The 14252-nt window shown below is 45.5% G+C and overlaps 1 protein-coding gene across 3 annotated transcripts in view; it reads left to right on the top strand.

Moving 5' to 3' along the window:
- Positions 1-8977, top strand: part of LOC142971894 (outer dynein arm-docking complex subunit 2-like) — a 40463-nt gene extending 31486 nt beyond the window's left edge. For all 3 annotated transcript variants that reach the window (XM_076112626.1, XM_076112624.1, XM_076112625.1), the window contains 3 exons: positions 258-446; positions 710-931; positions 8798-8977. In XM_076112626.1, coding sequence (XP_075968741.1) covers positions 258-446; positions 710-931; positions 8798-8914 — 528 coding nt within the window. In that variant the 3' untranslated portion in view covers positions 8915-8977. The remainder of the gene's footprint in view (positions 1-257; positions 447-709; positions 932-8797) is intronic.
- Positions 8978-14252: the final 5275 nt, after the last annotated feature.

Raw genomic sequence — 14252 nt, 5'->3', positions numbered from 1 at the left:
TGTTATTTCTGAAAGCATCTGTTTTACACAGATGAAGATAGTTCTGCTGGTCGCTTTCCACTGATGGGACTTTGATTGTTGCCTGATGGAAATACTTTGTTTGTACTTATTTAGTGTCCTTTGTTTTGTCTGCCTTGCTTAAAGATGCCTGCGGGGCATCTCCTTCTTTCCTCAGTCATTACGCAACCTCCCCTCTTCTTCATCCTCCTCGTTCATTTTGACAGAGCACCGGCTAGTAACAGACTCTTTGATTGTAGGATGCAGGGGAAATGGTGCGCTCCCTCATCGGTGGGTTGGGACTGATTGTTCATTTGCTGAAGTCAACAAACAACGAGGTGCTGGCAAGCATTTGCGCCGCCATCGCCAACATAGCCAGAGACGAGGGGAATCTGGCGATCCTCACTGATCTCGGGGTTGTCCAGCTGCTGGCCAAGTTGATGATCACGGTAAGAACACTTCACTGCTGGAGAGAAACAACAAGGCTTTACTATTAAAAAACACTGTGGTTACTGTCCATATACAAATGACTGTCTTTACAATGGATTTTAGTTGGCCTTTTCCTCCTCAATGCTGCATAAACCCAGCTAATGAGAAGAACATAGAAGATTTTGCCAAGAGTCTCTTGCAGAGCTGCAGCGGAGCTTGTTATTCTCTGCATTGTAAAGACAGGCCGCTGGGGACCAATAGCTTCCTGTTCTCCTCTCCACAGACAGACGACAGGCTCCGTCACCACCTGGCTGAGGCCGTGGGCCACTGCTGCATGTGGGGCAGCAACAGGGCGTCCTTCGGTGATGCCGGGGCCGTGGCCCCCCTGGTGCATTACCTCAAGTCAAAGGACAAGGCGGTCATCAAGAGCACGACTGTGGCCCTGTACCAGCTGTCCTTGGACCCCAACAATATTATTACCATGTACGAGAGAGGGGTGGTCAAGGTAAGCTGGATTCATGGCGCCATACTTTTTTACAAAGTAGTTATTTATCTGCTTTATTTGGTGCTTTTGAGACTACATTTGGCATAATTACGGAAAATGCCCCTTTGGCCTCCCGCCCCACTTGTTTTAGACATGTGTGAAAAACACAGAGTAATAAACTTTGAAAAGCTGTGACTATTTTCAGAGCCTTTGACCGATGGAGCAGAAACAAAGTGGGTTTTTATTCGTCGGCGGAAACATGACTCCGCTTTCTAGCCGTCATGGGAATTCAGAAACGCAAACAGCTCAGTGTGTGCTCAGTGCCATTTCTCCGGTAGACCCTAGATGCCATTACAGCACAAGTCAAAGGGCTGTAGCTGGGGGTAACTGTTGCTAAGGTCGGTTCCTGGACATCAGGGCAGAATGCAGCGGCGATATGGTTCACGCCAAAGAGTCGGGTCAGAGCTGTTGAAGGCTAAAATAAACAATGCCCCCCCCCCAACACAAACCCCCGACCCTGTAAAGCTACATCCGCCAGCTCTCTTCATAGTTGCAGTTGTGTAGCGCTCCTCCAAAAAAGAAACAAGCATTGTTTTGTCTAACATTTGAGCCTGTCTGGCTGTTTCCATGCTCAGCTCCAGGGCCTGTTTATGTTCGTCTCTGACCGTGATGTGGAGATTACGCTGTAATTGATGTCTTGTCACAGATGATCATGTGCCCGTATTTCAGCATTTTGGGGTAAAAACACTGTTATCTCCCTCTGTAGTTTCACGTAGAAGGACTTTCACATGAGAAATCTTTTTGTGGCCGCAGCCAGTTTAAATCCTTTTCCCCCTCCTAAATAACAACTGCGACATAAATTATGAAGTGGTTATGCCACTGCAGCCAGATAGTTTTTTTCCCATGTTCAAACCTCTTTAGCCCGAGCGAACCCCAAATGGGGTTCTGGGGCTCAGAACCCCTCAAAACTCAAATGCGGAAAATAGCATGATTATTAGCCAGTAGCATGTATGTGGCTAATTTTTTTTTTTCGATGAAAGAGCAACGTGTGGACAACAACATCATATAAGTCACTTCTGCCACACTCCCAACACAGATATAGGGTACTCATATAAGCAGAAAAATATCGTGGCATAAACGCACCAAATCCTGGCCCGAAATCGGCGTTATGAGTACAGTAAATCAATGTTTGTACCCTCATGCTAACGGCTACCAAGTCATGCAATGCATTTATTAGCATTAGCACACGTGGCGGAACACGTAACTAACTTCTTTTTTACGATCCGTACGAACACTAAACCGTGGTGGGCGATCAAACGTACCTTCATGCTGAACTTCGCCGAAGAAAATCGTGGGTATGCGCCCAAGTTTTCTCAAAATATGGATAATAACGTCGCGGAATTTCCGTTCCAAAGCTGTAGTCATTGCTGCCAACTGCATACTGTTGACTTCCGACTTGTTTCCAGAATAAGAGCGGTCAAGGGGGCTTGGGCGAGTGGTCAGACTGCCGGCGACCGGAAATTTCCGCCGGGGTACACGCCTCACTTCTGGCAACTTTATTGTACGAAATCTTTTGACGATCACCACCGAATTTGGCATGAGTCTTCCTAAGCCTGTGACGCGTCTAAGGAGGGGTTGTTTTTGGAAATCGACCGAGGATAGGCTGAGATCCAGCCACACACACACACATGAAGTGAGAAAATCCTACAGATGACAGCCAAAACTGGCTCTGATGATGTTATGAATATGAATATGATTCCTATTATCTGTATTTGGATGTATTGAATCATATGAGTGATAAAGAAAGTGAAATATATAGTTATATAGTGTATAAAAGTACAATGTAAGAGCAGCAACAGCTGGTTCGAAAATGATGACCTCGCCTGACTAAAACCTCTTATTATTCACTTTGTTCCACTTTATTCCACTTTAACCATTTTGTAATAACTACTGATCAGTTATGCTATGACTTGGTAACGTTTTTAGGGATTATACTGCATTATTTCAATAACCTTTTATCAATGAAAGTGCATTTTTCCAGGCGAAGCTGAATATTTTCAATTTCAGCTGTGTAATTTCTTATTTTCCTATATTAACCAGCAACATATACACAATATTACCTATCTAAACTATCTCACAGGTGTTGTGATCTGATTATATCAACAAGAATTATTAAAATCGACCTTGTAGTTACAGAACTATGGTCAGTTTTGTAGGGCTATGCTTTTTCGCTCAGAGACCTCAAAAACGGCTCAGGGCTTAAGAGGTTAAATGGTGTACTTTAGCTTGATCTGCCGTTACAGTGTATGTGGTTCAACACTAGCTATAATTGGTAGCTGGACTGAACATTGGGTGTTCCGAAAGAGTTGTGTCCAATTTACAAAAGTCGTTAAGCTGGATGCTTTTTGTAGTTCGAGCCATGACAGAAACTGGACATGCCCTCTTTGTGTGTGTGTGTGTGTGTGTGTGTGTGTGTGTGTGTGTCTATATTTGAAATTCTGCATGTGTAGGGGCGTGAGTGTGTGTGACATGCCACCGTTTTTAATCTGTCTCTGTGTTTGCCCTTATTAATGTACCAGTTGAGAGTTGCAACACTACTCCATAATGTATTTTTGGACTTTTAAAGAGCTTAATCACCGAAGGCCACGTAACTGCACCAGCGTTGCAGTTGTTCTTAATCTCAGACATGGAAACACAACACAGGCTGCCTCATTGTTCAGTCTGGCCTCGGTCTCAGCCGGTCTGAGGAGGGAGGCCCGCAAACTTACCTGCCTGACCCCGGAGGAAACATTACAGTGTGAGAGCTTGTCGATCTCCTGGATTCAGTGTGCGCTGCAGTGTTCTGCTCCGTGATATACAGGCTTCTGTGAGAGAGAATGTGTTAAAACAATATCCCCAAAAGTTCTTGAATAGCTTTGGAGAGGGTTTATCGAGGATTGATACAGCGCCCTGTGTCTAATTTACAGCCCCGTGTCAAAATCTGGAACTACCTCTTTTGTTATTGCAACTGTATTTCAAAGAGCTTTTCTGTGCCACTGAGAAGCTCTCAAAACATGTTCACCCACGTGTCGTATACGATTTCGAACGAGCGAAGGTCTCTCTTACTCCAAAGTAACTTTCCTCTCGAGCACACTTAATGGTGTATGGCCCAGTCCCTTAAGCTTCACAGGGGGAAATCAAGCACAGAAGAGAAAGTATTTCACACTGGAAAACACATTACTGACCCGTCTCAGTTTTTTCAGTTCACCCCTTTTCAAAGCCTTCAAATATGGTCCGGAATCAATTCAATTCTATAGTATCAAACATCTTTAAATGTAACACTTTGGATTTTTTTTGGACACGACCTGCAGTCATTCACAAGTTCTCGTGTAAATCTTCTGCCAACATATTTTCCTGCCGGCCCCCTCAGATCGGACCTTGTTCAGGTGCTCGCTCTCACAGGAGATGCATACCAGGAGAAGAGAGAACTTTGTAGCCTGAGAGGCGAATCACCCTTCGCCGTTCCATTTGACATACACCCTTGGTATCTCGCAGTTTCATACGGATGTGCTTCATTTCGTGTCAGGTACAAAATCAACAAGCTTTACATCGCTCCCAAAAGGACTGGGGGATTGTTTGCCGAGATCGTAAATCCTTGTAGACAGCTTCAGCCGGCTATTTGTATTAAAGAGGCTCTTTCATGAGAAAAACTCTGTGAAGTAAATTGATGAAAATGACAAAATGCGGATGGTAATTTTCAAGCCAATGTATGCTAGAGTGCAAGCTTTTGCCAGATCCTTGTATGTATTTTGCATGAGCACACTTCTGCCCCGTTTGTTTTATTTCTCTCTCTCTCTTACACGGCCAGGACGTCCGTTGTGGGGGGGGGGGGGGGGACGACACACATTACATCAAAAGTGAGGTGAAGGAATAAAAACCAAGCCGAGCATCACAGCGTTTACTTCTTCAGTTTCCTCGTTGCTTTAACACGACTTCAGGTTGTGGGTGTGGTGAGCAGATGACACACGCGCCGTGTGCTGCCTGCTCTGTTATGACTACCGTGTTTTTGAGGTCCATGGAGCATAAAGTTTCAGAGCCTTTTCGACCTTAAGCCTCTCTCCCCGCCATGTTCTCCTGGTTGCAGGGGCTCAGAGGAGTTCAGGCTGAAACTTTCCCCTCAAAGTCATTGATTTGAAAGCGGCCCTCCCCTCCTTTTTCCTTTTCCTCTTTAGAGACACAGAGAAAGCAGCTTAACAGTCTCTGGCTCACTGGAGGCTGCAGGGAATGTTGTTTACCTTGACTTCCCTCACCAGCTTCCCCTCAGCCCTAGCTAAACACTGCTGTCTGTTTGTGCTGTTTGCCCTCCACAGAGGAGTCTAAAACATGGGGATGCTTGAGTAGAAGGGGGGGGGTTGATGGAGCCGTAATGGCTGTCAGACCCGCACAGGGGGAATTTAAACCTGAAAACTCCTGCAGGCAGACGCGGCCCGACAGAGCGCACTTAACACCATGACACCTCCGTGTGCGATAAGGTGCGCGCGTGTGCAAATGCAACAATATGTGCAGCCCTGTCAGACTGGTACGCCCGCCCCTCCCCCTCCCCCCTCAGCCAAGGGGGGAGGCCAAGCGCGGGGGGGGGGGGGGGGGCGTGTTCCCTTCCCCAGCTCCCTTCTTGGAGGTCAGGACTCTTCTGGAGCTCTCTGAAGTGCAAAAAAAACCTCAAAAACTCACGATTCAGCTTTTCAAACGTGGGGCAAGTGTTCATGTTACCACGGTCAGGCAATATCCAACAAGTGGCGTATTATGTTCCTAGAGATCCCAGCTGGGAGGGAAAGAGCAAGCTCGGGAGAAAAGCAGCGAAGAGAGACACGCTTATCTTAGCCTAGCCGTGCGCTTTCGGGAGACCTTATTTGGCGTCGTCTGAATAACATGCTATGAGGTTGGCAAAAAACGCCGCCTCAGGCATCCTCTCTTTTCACAAAAGAGACTTGTTTAGCGAGCTGCATGTTTTCTGGAGCCGGTGGATGCAAGTTTGCTTTTGGAGGTGTTTTGGATGCTATTTTTAAAAAATCATATAAAACCCGCGGGCAAATGTTTCACATCGCATTGAGGAGGAGCCGACATCTTGGACGGCTGGGAGAATTTATTCCCCACAAAATGTGATTATAATCAGGAGGAAGGATATTATTTTCTCAGTTTTGAAACTGGACGTGTACTGTAGTTTCACAGCCCTTTTACGTGCACACACACACACACACACACACACACACAAGCTGGCTCACATCATCTTTCATCTGTTTTCCTTTTGCTGTTTATCTTTGCACTGGGAATGTCTTCTCTCTGCTTCTCCGGCTGTTTGCTAGCCACACAAACGTGCGGAGCGGCGTTTTTAAGTTTGAATGTGACGTGGAGAGGGGTCAGGGTCGGCCTCGGCTCTTCTATGACATGCATTATGAACACAGTAGTGACTGGGAGGAAAACAGATCTCAGGTTTGCCTGATAGGCGCTGATCAGCCGGCCCGTTCCCACTCCCAACTCGTCACATACGGATGCTCGTTCAATGGCCCTGCGCATCAAACTGTGGCGCTCTACATACCCCTCTAGCGTCAGTTCTGCCTGTGCAGGGCTGCCTCTAGTGGCCGTAGTAATTATGACGGGAGTAAAAGAGGAAGTCAGGTGTCGCAGTTTAAAGAGCAACAACGTCGGAATCGGGAGGAGGTTGGCATGGAGGGATGGGTCAACAAACACAGGACTTTCACCCAGAAGACCGCTGTTGTCCTCTGTGGAGTCAACATGGACTTATTTTAGGTTAGGTAAGGCGCTTAACTTACGTCACATACATAACTTACTTACGTAACTTAAGTTAAGTTCTAAACACACTTTTTTAAAGCCTAACCATGAAGTATTTCCCCCCCCCCCCCCTAAAGCTAACTAAGTAGTTGTGTTTGAATTCACAACATTGAAGTCTATCAGGACTACCCTGCATGTTAAACTAATGACGCTAAAGGGGAACCCAGTGTTAAAAAGTGACGCCAAGGGGTCCCGACCAAGCGTCCGTATCTGACGAGTTGCGAGTGAGAACGTTTTGGATCAGCTGGATAGAGACTAGGTCAGTGTCTACACACACATTTCTTTACTGAAAATGTTTCCACAAGTTGAGAGTGACATTTCATTTGTGTGAAACCGACAGAGGAATCCCATCACTTCCTATGTTGATATGCCGAGCCAGTGCTGAACAGGATGGGGAGGTTTTGAATAAGAAAGAGAGAAATTGCGAAAATGGAGATATGCCAGAAGCTTTGAGAATCATTCTGCTGCCTTTAACTAAATCTAAATCAGTGGCTCTTTTGTAGGTTGTAAAGGGGGCTTAGTTCTTGGATCATTTCCTTTTTTTTTTTTAACAGCGACAGTCATTCGACATTGTCCTCTGTGTTGCTCGGGATCAACGGGGATGTGGCATTGCTGCGCTGAAACCAGGGGAAACAATCCCGATGGTGTTCAAACAACACTTGTAAGCCTGCAGCAGCATGATCTTTGTTTCATTCAGTGGGGAACGAGGCCCTGGTATACGGGGCTTAGTAGTGCCTCAGACGTCTCAGCAGTTACTGTATTCATCAAAGCTTCATTATGTTTAGGAGCGGGGAGTCCTTAAGTGCTTACTTGAGGGATGTAATGTTGCCGTTGGTTCATTATGGATGTAAACAAGACCATCCGAAATAATTGCAAGTGTGGCTTAGGAAACCTCAGTGGCACTCCATTGTGATTTTACCCAAGGAGCACACATTGAACACATTTAGATTCGTCCATTGCACCAGAGTATTTATGCTTGCATTTACTTTTATTTTGATTCAGCCCCACAGCTGCCCACAAACATAATGTAGTGATTTCGCTGCAGATAAAATAGAGGAAAAAGAAAACCTCACCCCCTCCACAACACATGCCACTCAGTGGTATTCCATAAGTCCTGTGTGTTCCCTTCTTCGCTCATTTCTGCACAATACGCAACTCTTAGAGCGTACGAAAATCTTTTAAATGTTCGGTTTTATGTAACCCCCAAAAAAATAAACTTCCAGATTTCTGGAGCGCAAAAAAAACCTTGTTCTGCAATGAGATCTAACTGGATCCATTTACACTATACACACACTATATAATCTGACCTTTGGAGCGTCGGAAGGGCTGTCAAGTGGTGTGGTTCATGCTCAGGTTTTTAATGTCAAGCCCGCCCTGCACGACTTTCATCCGAACCAATTTACAGCAGCATGTGTGCTCGCAGCTGCAACCCCTTTGCTGCCGAGGCATGGTTTGGAAGGTGTGGTGGCGGGCGTGGGTGGCTCAGCTGTGGAGGGGACGGAGTGTGGGAGTGGTTCAGGGAACGGTGCCGGGAAGAGACTTAATTAGGCGCAGCTGAAACTGATCCTGATTAGGTCTCTTACAGCTGTATTTTAATCAACAGTAGGGACGGAGGCGAGGAGGACAGCTCGGGACGAGCACGGAGAGCACACGGCCAAGCTAGGCCGACTCCTTACAAATAAAGAACATTGTTGCAAACCGTCATTTAACCGTGTGCTGCCGTCATTGTGCTCAACAGACCCACCGTGTAGCAGGGAGCGTGCTACAGAAGGGTATAGTGGGACACACACACACACACACACACACATGCTGAACACACACACAGGGACACATGCAGCTTGAGACTGTCGCCTCACAGCCACTGTATATCTCTGCAGGCCGTGCTGGTGGAAGTGTGCATTGGCTGCTGCTGCTGACATGGCAACGTGTGCAGCAAGCTACCTGTGTGGGCGCTAGATGAGGGGTGTAAGGTGTATGAGCACACAGTTGGAAATGTATGATTCTTTGGGAATCTGTTCCTGCTGCAAACTGTAACCTCCGTCCTTTGTACTCCGACAGCCCCTCATCCACGTCATAGGCTCCGATGACGAGATGCTCCAGGAACATGCTGCCGGCTGTGTGCGCAACATCCGACTGCTGGCCCTGGCGAATAAGAAGGCTGAGTTATTTCATTGACCCTTTTATTGAGCTTCAGAGTTTGTTTTTAAATGTGTTTGGGGAGAAAAGAAAAAGCTTCAAATAAAATCTATGAGAAAGGTGTTTGAAATATAAGTGGTTTGAATATGCTTTTAAGTGTTTCAATAAAATGTTTTACCTTGATTGATGAGTCTTTATTTATTTGAGCTGCTGCTTCCGTCCTAGCGGCAAACTTTTATCCCCCGTTTCCATCAGCCACCTCATCGGGAGTTGGTACAAACATTTTAGGAAGCCCTCTTCTCGCTCTCTGACTGCGATGATAAAAATAAACGCTTCTTCTTCACGTTTGATCTCACGCCAAATACCCCATACGTTGGTTCAGCGTGAAACACTCGGCGTCCTCTGCAGTAACATTCCTTAAGTAATACACAGGAGACCGCAATATCTAAACAAGATCCACATCTGCTTAGGGTTGCTCAACATGCTTTTCTATAGTCTGGATACTTCTGCGCTTGCAAAAGAGACATTTAGACAAACAAAGTAACTTGCTGTTGGAATCTGCACCAACGTGATGTATAAATACCACACTACAATATGAACACATCAATACAAGAACAATCGATAACAATCAGGAATACAATAGTGTGCCGTGTCTCCACCGCAGATATTATGAATTTAAGCAGGATTTTGCACATTACTCAGAATTGATTTATAGTAATTTCAGATTTTGTAGGAGTATTTATTATAAATACAAAAATATATTCTACAGACAAGCTCATTATTTTCGTCAGTAAAAGCTCAAATGTTTTGCTCGTTGGAATCATCTCTGCACCAAAGTACATAGAGAGCACCAACAATAAAAGATCTAATGAAGGGTATTTGGGAAAATGCACCAAATTGCCCTGTTCTTTCCTAAAAGTACTTATTTTTTTATTTATTTTTTGCTGAATATCTTTTTTCTAGGCTATTTCATTTTCAGTATTGTACATTTTTAGACACAACGGTAATGGTGTGCGTGTGCACCTCATTGCAGCTGATCCGGTCTTGTCTGATTCTTTGGTCTTCTGTTCTTGTTTATTACAAACAGGCCATGTCAGGCTTGACAGCCTTTTGCGCAGCAGGTTTTGGTAAAAGACCGTTGGCCTGAACCACTGTTCCCCCCTCGCATGTCTGTCAGCCTCTCTGTCTCTCTGATCCCACTGTCCTGGTCCCAGTTAGCTTAGATGCTCAGCACTCAACCACAGAGGCTGCCACAAAATCTCATGGGACTTTCATCATTAATATCCGCCACGTGCTAAAATAGAAAATTAGCAAAACATTGAAAATATGTGGTTGAAAATCTTCATCACTCTTTGAAGTTTAAACACTACCAGCTGTTAGCGGGAGTCAGTGGAAGAGCGTGGAAGGAGGATGGTAGATGAGGGAGCTTATTACTCTGAAGAAGCAACTTCCTTCAAAAAAAATGAAACTAGGAGCTGAAGGAAGCCACTGACTCCAAACCACTCAGAGCAAATAAACTCACAATGATTAATGTCTCTTTAATTCCATGCGGCAAGCTTTATAACCTCTGCGACATGCTCAGTGTCAAATTTGATACTGTTTGAAGGAAAAGCTTTTAGTCACTTCAACAAACAAGGAGGAAAACATTGTTTTTTGTCTTGAGTGGCTGCTTAAAGTTTCCTTTTTTCATGCTGTGTTTTTTCTTAATTTGAGCTCCTTTTCTCTTTTACCGCTAATTTCCTAATAGTTCAACATTTCGGGGAATAGCTTATCTGATCTCCTTCCAAAAGTGAGATGAGAAGATTCATCTATGTGTTAAGTGCAGAGCTGGAGTGGATGTAGTTAGGCTAGCTTAGCATTAAGACTGAAAGCAGGGGGAAACAAAGTCAAAATATCCGCCTAGCAACACCTCTAAAGCTACCAAAAACACACTGGTTTTAGAGTTATCTATTGGAACTATTTCTTTGCAAATAAACAGTTTTTAGAGAAGACCAAGAATTAATTTCAGAAAGTAACTTGAGGCCCATACTGAACACCCATCTTACTCTTGGTAGTAAAGTATTATAATAAATATAAACTATTTAACAAACCATGCAAGTTCAACCTGTTATCACTCCCAATACGTCAAATACTTGTTCAGTGCTCCTCAGCAACGACGCACAGAGGCACTCTTTATCGTCTGTATGCGACGCACCGGGCTTGCAACTAACTCCAATGTAAACACAACCCCGTCCTTATTACCTGCTCAAAGCAACTGATGTATTATAAAGTGTGAGATAGTCCACACAGAGAGACTGGAGGGGTGATGGATGGGTCGAACAAACACACGCACAAAGACTTGTCAAGGAGCCCACTAGTTTGTGTCCCGTGAGAAACTATAAGAAAACGTTGACATTTATGATGTCAGTCGTTAGTAACGTGGGTTGTTGGTCATGTGAGTTGTTAGGGTTGTTAGTCGTGTGACTCGCATGAGTCGCTAGCTCGCTAGTCATTTGAGTCGGTTAGTCAGTGAAGTTAATGTAATGCAGTGGTCAAGGACGTCAAGGAAGTGGTTTTGTTGCCTAAACCTAAACGTCCTGTGAGGACGTGACATTTCTTTTGAAAAGACACTGCGTGAAACGAGTGTATATTAACATGCTTTCCCTGAAACGTCCATAGTTGATGCTAGAGGAGTACTGGGATCCCTCTACTAGTCTCCATTGGTACAGTGGTAGGATCCCGATGAATACACAGGGGCATGTAGATGTACCACAGCCCACCCTTTTAACCAGTAGTGTGTCGTTCCAGCGAGCCCAGACCCTTAAAAGAGCCTGATATGTCAAAGAGATAGAACAGTATGAATGGACAAGGTGCTAACCACGATGCCGCTGTATGTTCTTGACACTCACCCCAACAAACAAGGCTGCCAACAATGTGTGTAGAGTGTACGTGGACCACAGTGGGAGGGTCTGTTCCCACCTGCTTGTAAGCTTGGGAGATGCACTCACAAAGCCATCCTGCCAGGTGTTTCTTGGATAGGGCTTCACTGGTCACACCATCCCTGAAGCACATGAACAGATGTTAATTTCCCCTGATGGGGGTTGTGCGTTCAACATAAAATGCAAATGCACGAATTGGGCAAAACAGATGTTACTTTGCCTCCCTTTACCCTACATATTGCGGAAGACAATAACCCTCGACCTGACAAAACTCCTTAAAAGGGATATGGTTTGAGGGTAGCCCCGCTGGGGTCGTGAAGCATCAAGCAACTGGGGTGCATCAACAGTGTGGTTCGTTCACATACTCTCTTAGCTGAGGTCAGTGCAAGCAGCAAAGGTGTCTTGAATGACAATGCGTTCAGAGAGGAGTGCTCCAGAGGCATCAAAATGACCCTTCACCAATACCTCGAGCACCAATGGCCGTTCCCACTTCAGGGAGAAGGCATGCATCAACGGGCGCTGTCTCCTGACCCCTTCAAAGAACCGCTTTACGAGATTCGACCAAAGACCTGTCTGTCGCCAAAACCCTTCCAAAACCCTTCCTGACAGGAAGACATGGCTCTCTATCCATCAAACACATTTGAACCATCTGCATAGGACAGAGGTTCTAGCCTCCTTTCTTCACACCAGTGTTGAAACCCTGACCACTTGCCCTGTAACAGTGGTGGATCTTGCTCTTGCTACCTGGATTGTCTGCACCACCGGTACAGACAGTCCAGCCCTCCTCAGCCTGTCCCTCTCAGGAGCCCAGCCTGGAGAGGACGGCCCAGATTGGGCAGTGTTGTGCCAAAAAGGGCCACAGCAGGCAGTTGATGTTGTGTCGGTTGGCAAACAGACCCACTTTCGCTTTCCCAGCTCGGGAAAAAGTTGCAATTGCAGACTGCTTGCAGCAGGGCCGTATGTCTGTGGTCTGACAGAGGGGACTCAGCCTGCATGCGCCCAGCATAACCCCCAGATACTGCTCCCCTTGTACAACCAGGCTATCCCCTGGGCAAGACGCAAGAATATCCTGTGTTTCGAAACCACCTCTGGCTGAACCAGTTTCAGTAACCACTTGATGGCTAACATATGGAACGTCTTGTGGGCAATGCACCTGTTTAGGATGTGGAGATCCGTCCCAGGAAACAACGGGCACTGACAATGTTCTTGAAGCAGCAGAGGTAGGCAGTCAGTGGTATAGTCAGTGGCACAAAGACAAAAAGGATAGTCTGGCAGCAGTGCGTGCTGCTTTATATACTGTTGGTACTATTTGGGTTGGCCCGCCCTGATTGGCTCGCTATGCTTATGTAAATTAATTTGTACTTGTGATTGAAGGAGAGTATTACCCAAAGAGTACAGTAGAGGGTGCAGCCTGTGTGAGTTAGAACCAGATTTTGCAAATGTAATGTAAACAAGAAACTTTTGTGAAGAACTCTGCACATTTGCATTCTATCATGTCTCCAAAACTTGCTGAGGCTTGATTTGCAATATTTACAACTCTTGTTGTAAAGAAACAGTGCTTGAATACCCTCTGAACCTGATGTTAAACCTTGTAGAGCACAGGGGAGACGCTGAAAGGAAGTCGCAAGTTGGTTTCAGACACCTGGCTGTCCGGCCCATTGGTCATAAAGCCACAGTTGAGTGTATTAGCCGAGCCACAAACCCTCTCTAAGGAACAGAGACTGCCACTTTTTTTTGCCTGGCAGTTTGACACAGGGACATTATTCACGAGAAATTAGAGGTTATGCCTCCATGCCTCGGCACAGGCAGCAATTACGTCCGGTTCTGGCCTTTCTGGTCACCATTTAAGATCTGACGCTTCCCATCGCTTCACGGAAGGGATGGAAATAGTGGAGGGACATCCCTGATGTTGTTGCTCCTGTTTTGAGGGAAAGTGTGGGCCCTGGCATCTGCCACACCCCTGTATCTCAGCTGGTATGTCTCACCATTGACCTGACCTTCACCCTGTCCACAGAGGTTTCCCATAGGCCAGGCTGATGTATGCAACCACATTCAAGGACTCTATTATGCATTACACAAGATTTACGTGTGTAAATGTCCTTTCTACAGTCGTGAAAATTGTCTGTCCACATTTTGGGTCGACAGAGTATATATATGGCTTATTTTTTTACAGTCAGGCAGTCCTTCAGAGAGTGAGCTGTGTATTGTGATACTAGCTCAATTGTTTTAAAATGGATGGAAAAGTTTTTTTTTTTAAAGATCCCACATCTCCTCAGGCGTCCTGCAGCAATATTTCATAAAAGAAACTAATGACCAGTAAAAGTTCTTTCCAAATATTAGAAGTGGCTTTCCGTCCCCTTCAGTGTCTAAGGACCGTTTTTAATATAAAACCAAACTGCAGCACAGGGTTAGCTTGCGATGTTGCCATTAAAAACATGCACGTACACAACGGCCTCTCA

Source organism: Anarhichas minor, unplaced genomic scaffold (assembly GCF_050575085.1).
Source record: "Anarhichas minor isolate MPS153535 unplaced genomic scaffold, ASM5057508v1 ptg000050l, whole genome shotgun sequence".
In the NCBI taxonomy this organism is placed as follows: domain Eukaryota; kingdom Metazoa; phylum Chordata; class Actinopteri; order Perciformes; family Anarhichadidae; genus Anarhichas; species Anarhichas minor.
Note: the sequence above shows the minus strand (reverse complement) of the source record. Positions and strands in the feature narration are given on the sequence as shown.